The 7,697-nt window shown below is 34.3% G+C and overlaps 1 protein-coding gene across 1 annotated transcript in view; it reads left to right on the forward strand.

Moving 5' to 3' along the window:
- LOC132058389 (uncharacterized protein At1g66480) overlaps nt 1-3,548 on the forward strand; it is a 5,967-nt gene extending 2,419 nt beyond the window's left edge. Inside the window, exon 2 of the mRNA XM_059450909.1 lies at nt 3,253-3,548. Within this exon, the coding sequence (XP_059306892.1) occupies nt 3,253-3,312 (60 nt within the window). The 3' untranslated portion in view covers nt 3,313-3,548. The remainder of the gene's footprint in view (nt 1-3,252) is intronic.
- The last annotated feature ends 4,149 nt before the right edge of the window (nt 3,549-7,697 follow it).

Genomic DNA, 7,697 nt, shown 5'->3' on the forward strand with positions numbered 1-7,697 from the left:
AGGGGGTTTGCGGGATTGGCATTTGCTTTCCCCCCATAAAATACAACAAAGTTCTTAAAAACTGATTTGAGGAAGTTACAGTTCAAAATGTCAATTGAAAACTAATATTCCTCCATTTCAATTTGTTTGTCTGATTTTGACTTGACACGAAGTTTAAGAAAGTAAACAAGACTTTTGAATCTTATGGTCTTAAACTAAAGATAGTTGGAATGTACCAAAATGTCATTTAACCTTGTGATCTTAAACATGTCATGTAAAAAATTAAAATTAAAGAATTGTCAAAAAAGAAAAAAGACATTCTTTTTTAAATGAACTAAATAGAAAAGTAAGACAAACAAATTCAGACAGAGGGACTACAAAATACTTTTCCCAAATTGATTCCCGAAAACATCTTCATAAATCTAGTTTACAAATATTAAACAACACCAAAACCAAATGCCACTAGGAATTCATTATGAACATCATGACTTGAATAGTTCTTGTAAGACTGGTATCTCTGTTATTACGGTGAGATCTCGACTTCAAACTGACCTTCATATAATTTTATAATATACTTCTTTTTTTTTTAAAAAAAAATGATAATTAGTGAAACAAAAGTAACAAAGTTAAATCAATATTGAAAATGTTCAGTGAAACTCCTTATTCTGACTGGTGATTCTGTATCATTCCCTTTCCACAATTTTGAATGAGTCGTATCAAAAACTAATTAGTTAACCATGTAATAATATTTGTCCTACAAAATTACCATGAAAAAAATACTATATATGAAGAAAAAGTTGAAGACACGTTAAACCAAGAGATAAAATTCAATTATTTAGAATATAGCTTGCCAAAATTGACTTTTGAATCTCTCTAATAGTACTTGCATGTGCTCATAGTGATAGAGTTGAACCTTAAGTTTCCACAAAAACAAACAACCTACAGCTCTTAAATGCAATCTCAATTCGGACATATCCAAATCCAACTACGTGAAAAAGAAGCATTTTCCTTTTCTGGAAATTTCATTTTCAATTTTGACTGCTTCATTCTCGTTTTATTTAAATTAATTTCGCCTGATTCTGCAACCAGTAAATTGCTAGTATATTCTTTTTTGGATTATCTAGAAGCATGGCCAAGGTCAATTTTTGACAACTTCAACATTTTTCTTTTGGCAAAATACATCAAAACACCCCTAAACTATACCCAAAATGTCGATATCACACTTAAACTATCACGTCGTCCCATTACACACCTTATGTATCTAAAACTGATATAATTTACCCCCTCAGAACTGAGAACCAGTCTCAGGTGTGGGAGTGTTCCACACGCGCGCAACACGTCATTGCTAATCTTAGAAATACAATAAATTTTTATTTTATTTATTCTTTCACAATCTTTCTTTTTTTATTTATATACAGAGTTTTTTTTCTTTTTGTTCTTGTCTAACCACCGTCAGCCACCACCTAATACCACCACCATCACTGCAATTTCACAAATCAAAAAACCACTATCATCAGAAATAGTTTGACGGAAAATACAAGCTCATTTATATGAAATAATAAGCATAATAGCAACATGAAATAAAGTGACCCAAATTTGGAGAAGATGAGAAGGAGCGTAGTGATGCTACGTTGCTTCAATGGTGCCCACACAAAAAAAAAAAAAAATTCTTTTTCGACCGAAGCAATTGAAAACTAGATTAGTACTAAATCTCAAAGCAAACTCCATTGAATTTTTGAATCTATGAGTTAAAATAAATTCTTCAATAGCAAAAAGCATTTTAGCCATCAAAGCTTCGACCACGTCACTCCCGCCCCGATGCCCCACACCATTCTTCTTCTTCAACAATAATTTCCAACAAACCATCTCCTTCCAATTTTGCTTCTAGTTCTCATTCAAATCACCAATTTAAGGAAACCCACAAATACCCATTTGCTTCATCTTCTTCTTTTAGACAATCCGGACTTGACAAATTTATCCAAAATTCCACCAAAGATTTTCTTGGAGTAATAATGGTTGAGGTGCTCGGGAGAATTAAAAGCGTTCTAAAATTTTGGTTTATGTCTTTGTTATGGAGGAAGGAAGGAAGATGGAGATGGAAGAAAAAAATGAAGATGAATTTGGTGGGTGGGGAAAATGAGGCGTGGGGTGGGGGTTAAAAGAAATTGAATTTTACAATTAAAAAAAAAAAAGAAAAATAAATAATATATAATTAAAACGCTACTTTTTTTTTAAATTTTTAAATATTGTGCCACATCGACCGAGGGAGTAAAAAATATCAGTTTTCGATATATAAGGTGTGTAATGGGACGACATGATAGTTTAAGTGTGATATCGACATTTTGGGTATAGATTAGGGGTATTTTGATGTATTTTGCCTTTTTCTTTTTCAGTTTTCTCCCATGCATGTTAGGGATAAAACACAATGTTCAGTCGTTTACGCAATTAAAGCATGTACGCCTATGAGTGCAAGTGCATGTGCGGCTTTACAAATTGATTTCAATACGAAGTGGGAACAAATAGTAATTAAGTCAAATATTCTTCACTGAAATTTATAAAGTCGGAGTTGAAAATGAAGTTATGTTTGATTATACTTTTAGCAAATGAAAGAATATATAGTAACATTTTATTTGAAATTTATGAAGATTGAGTTGGAAAACATATCTGTAGCAGTTTTCCAAATTTGGAATCCAACTCCCAATTGGATTTGAAAATTCTATGACCAAACACTCCAAAATTATTCCGAAAGAAAGTGAATAATTCTCGTGGCCAAACGAGACCTAAGAATATGTTAGAATTTGAAGAGACACTTTATCGATCAATAGAAGTGATACATAATTTCTTTTTTGTATTTCTCCAAAAGTTGTTACATTGGTTTTCTTGAACCATAATCCATATTATATAAAACTTTTACCTTTTCAGGCTGCAGAAGGAAACGAATAGCAAAAAGGAAAACTAAAAATTAAACAAATTTTACTGTTGAATAAAAGAAACTGGTTCACAGATGAACCTACTAAAAATCTGGGATTGGTTAATAACTGGTAGCAGAGTGAGGTGTAACAGACTGAATTCTCTTGGAATCAAATCAAACCTACACAGTATTGATATCTGAGTGCATTTATATACCTAACCCAGGGAGAACGTAACGATTCATTTCTTCAACTATCGTAGACTGCTCTGCTTTAGAAAGACCATTAATTCCCTTAAATAGTTCTATTAACTTTGTGAAGAAATAAACTTCCTTTTCTAATACATTATCTTTATGAATTGCAGAAACATGTAGAGTTCCTATCGATTACAGAAGCGGAGAATCAATTAGTTGTGGCTTCTTAACAAGGGCTAAAATGAAAGAGATTATAGTTTTTGTAGCGAACAGGTATCACCGAGTTACCTAGAAGACTCAGTGCCGGCTTTAGCCGCAATGGCTTTAGGCCCCAACCATATTGAGGCCCCAAAATTACTCATATTATGTGTATAATTTATATAATTATATACTCATATTATATGTATAAACTATGGTACATCTGATTGCGTTCTCAAGTTAGTCATAAAAGAAATCTTTTTCATTATTTGTTGTCAATTTTTTTATCATTGTTACACACATATATTTCAAAGTTATGCTACTTTTAGAAAATATAATTGTTGTAATTACAATTGAAAGGTGTAGATAATTAATTTTTTAATTTTTTTGTACTTCTTAATATAATCTAATTCACCTTAAATTAATCAATCTTGTTTATAACTTTGTCTTTATAAGATCTTTTTCAATTTTTTGAGTGTTTTTTAGACATTTTTCAAGCTCAAGCTAAGCAATTATTAAACGATTAGATAACCTTGAATGTCATTTAAAGCATAGTAAAGGGGCAGCCCGTTGCAGAAATCATCCTGCGTTAGCAGGGTCCGGGAAAGGGTTGCAACCCAATAGCCACTGTAATAATGATAATTTTAATCTACTTTTAAAATTATCGTAATAGAAAAAACTATATAAGTAGAAGATGATACTCTTATTGGCATATTCTGTATTTTAAAATGTTACTATTGCTTATAGAATTTTTTTTAACGTTTTTGTAAGAATTGCCTAAGTTTTCAAAATTAAACCAACGAGCTAGATCTTACTTAAGATCAATCATATCTCACGAATAGACTATATTGTAAATTGAGAAAAATGACATCGTCAAAATATAATTGACTATCTTTCAATTTAAGAATCTATTAAAGTAAACATCAAATAAAATATATAAAAAGTTATTGCATAAATATAAGGCCTCTTTTTATATTTTGGCTTTAGGCCACCTAGTGTATTAAGCCGCCCCTGAGAAGACTACTCTGCTATTTTGTTACTATTGTGTTTATTTTTTGTCCATTGCATATGGATAAATCAAGAAATTGAGGATGCAATTTATATATTTTTATAGGTGAACTATGTGAGAGGCTGCTTAGAATTATATATATACTAGTTTCTCATATGTCAAGTTATGTAGTACATAATTTAATAAAATAATATTAATGTCAATTATGCAATTAAAATTTGTGCAATTTCCAAGAACAAACAAAGGATCATTCCCCCCGAATAAATAGGCTACAAATTAAGGAAACCATTAGAAAATATACGTTAACTCTAGATTGGAAAGCAACATATATAAAAGTCGTGCAAGCTTCGCAAGCCATGACTTGTAATGCTGCGGATTCGCATCGGTATCAGTACCGGAGAGAAAAGTCGTCGTTTTGGGAGCAGCCGATGGGATTGGGCAGCCTACTTCTCATGAAACTTAACCCTTTAGTATCCCGGCTTGCACTTTAGATACGATATCGGATGGCTCAAGTGCTCAACTTTCCTCAAGGCCTTTTACAAGAAGTCGAGCCAAGGACCTTCAAGCTTTTCAAGGCAAGTTCATGGAGAATGAAGCTATGAAAGCACTTGAAGACAACCATTGGAGGGCCTTCAAGCTATGGAAGAAGAGTACAAGAGTCCAAGAGCCAAGGCCCAATGCTTGCTTCTTAACCTAAACGTGTGATGTGTGGCTACACTTGCAAGATTGGATAGTTAAATGCCAAATGTGACTAGTTGTTAAATAATTGTGGCTAGGCATGTAAAGGCAAAACTATATAATTTTGCCTTAGCCTATTTTCATAACTTAGTTGTTGATTGATGAAGAAACTCATTTGAGAGTAGTTCTCCTTCTATGGAGCTTAGGTTAAGTTAGGATTAGTTAGTGTTAGGTAGTGGGAGGATTCCCTTAACTCTTTACCATGATTATCTCTTGAATAATTTAGGATTAGATTTCCATCTATGAGTTCAAGTTCCCTTCCCCATTGGATTGAATTCATCTTTGATCGTTGACTTGTCACAATTCTAGTTGAATTGTCACAATTCTAGTTGAATTAGATCCTTTCTTTGTTATATTCTCATCCCCTATTTCTTCTATCTCATCTATCAATTTCTCTCTATCTTTAATTTCCGCGTACTTGAATGTTGTTTTTTATACTCTTCTAGTTAGGATCGTATCATTTAGTATCAGAGCCTAGGCTAAATGATTGTTTCTACAATTCTTAATCCTTGGTTCTTCTTAGTTTGAAAAATACAAAAATCTGAAAATTATGGAAATTAAAAAAAATAAAAATCATGTGTTGTGATTTGAGTGAATTGGTTGATAGATTTGAGTTCCCTGAGGTTGAATCTATAAAAACCCAAAGTTTCAAATCATTTGGAAAAGTTTTGGTCAAGAACACCATTGAAGACATTCAAGGTTTGAAGAAGAACCAAGTGGTTTTGTCATTTGAAGGTCAGTTGATTTCAATTTAGAGTGGGCTTTGTTCTCCTAGTTGAGAGGAAGCTAGATCTAAAATTTGGGAGAATTTGGAGTTGATTTGGCCCTAGTAAAGTTTTTGGGTGTTCTTCATTGTTCTTCATATTCTTGGTGAATGAGGTGCCAAAAATTAGAGTTGGATCCAAAACCCAAGTGAAAAGTTGGAAAAGGTGTTTTTGGGTGCAAAAGAACGAAATCTGAGTGGGCCACACGGCCACCCACGTAGCTGGCCTCACCCACGCATCTGAGGAGAAAAAGAATAGGTTCTAGATTCACCCATGTGAGCTACGTGTAGCTCACCCACGTAGCTGGCCTCACCCATGCAGCCACCCACGCAGTCACCTACGTAGCAGATTGTGAGGGATATTTTTCCTTTTTTTTTTGACAACTTTACCTTATTATCTTTGATCTTCCAAACTAATTGACACTAGTAATTGTCCTTACTTGGTTGTTAGTTAGTTCTTGTGTCCGTATTTTTTTCGTGCCAATTCTTTTTGTGCTTTTCTCGTTTATTTCGTTGTGAATTGTTTGGCTCTTGTCTGTTGCTTTTACTAGTCTGTTTTATTGGTGTCTCATAAACTCCATTCTAAACCGATACATGGGGTTATCTTAGACTTATTCAAGTTGGAGGTTCATGAGTTAAGGGATACTCCTAGAATGGTAAAAGGCAAGAGGGTGAGCACATTTGAGTGGTGCTAGTCAAGCACAAATGAGTTAAAACACGAGTGATTGGTGAGGAGCTTTTATGACTAACCTTGTTTGCTCATTTTGTAGGTACAAGAAGAGGGGTCATAAGGAGGGGAGTTATAAGGAATCATGTCATCCATAGCCTCGAATTCTTGTGACGATGACATGCAAGGCTATGCCTCTAGTGGCGGAGGTTATGACCATGATGATGATGGATAATATGGAGTCTATGATGATCAATATGATCATGAACAATATGGTGGTGAGCATTACTACTCCGGTGATGAATATGAGTCCAATGGTGCTCATGGATCCTATGAAGAAGATGGAGGAGTAGAAGAACCGTGTGATGACGTCTATAGTGCAGATGAAGGTTCTCATACTACACACCATGGATATGGAGACGACTTGAGGTGATATTCTTTCTCACACATACTGTCACGACCCAACTCATAGGTCAAGCGGGCACCCACGCTAACCCCATTTAGTGGTCGAACCCTTCCCTTATTCAACATTCATTTTAAGCATACCAAAAAGAAACAAAAATATCTAAGCAGTCTCAATATATAAATAACTACTACGTGTGGAATACTAATAGAAATGCCCCAAAATCTGGTCTAAGCATAGTACAAGAGCCGCTATCAATACATAAGTCAGAAACGTCAAATATAGAGAGTCTGAAATACTGTCTCGGAACAATGGACAGATATTATAAAGAAGAGTTTTCGGGCTGCGGATCTGGAACATAGCTCACCCTAGAAACTCATACTAAAAGCCTCGGGAAATCACTCACGAGGTGCTGAAATGGATCCTATAGCAAACTCTGCACTAGGAAAAGAGTACGATAAGGTAGTATTAGTACAAACACTATGTACTGATAGGTATCATAGGCCAAAAATAATTAGGTCGCATATATGAAGAAAGAATCAACAAGTAGACATATAAGCAAACAAGCACGTTCACGAAACTAGTCAACAATAAGATCAAGTCAATATCAATACCAAGTACAAATCAACAATAAAGAATGGATGTAAGAGTGAATGCATATGTAATGCAATGCACTGGCTCAATACCTCGAACATGTACACAAATGCTACAGAAGGAAACTTTCACGTCTCAATAGTCATGACCCATGGGGGACCCGCGAAGTCCATGTACTCCCTCATCCCGACTAGAAACCTCGGGCAGCGAGTATATCACATTATGCTTCAGTAACAACCTCGG

Source organism: Lycium ferocissimum, chromosome 5 (assembly GCF_029784015.1).
Source record: "Lycium ferocissimum isolate CSIRO_LF1 chromosome 5, AGI_CSIRO_Lferr_CH_V1, whole genome shotgun sequence".
NCBI lineage: Eukaryota > Viridiplantae > Streptophyta > Magnoliopsida > Solanales > Solanaceae > Lycium > Lycium ferocissimum.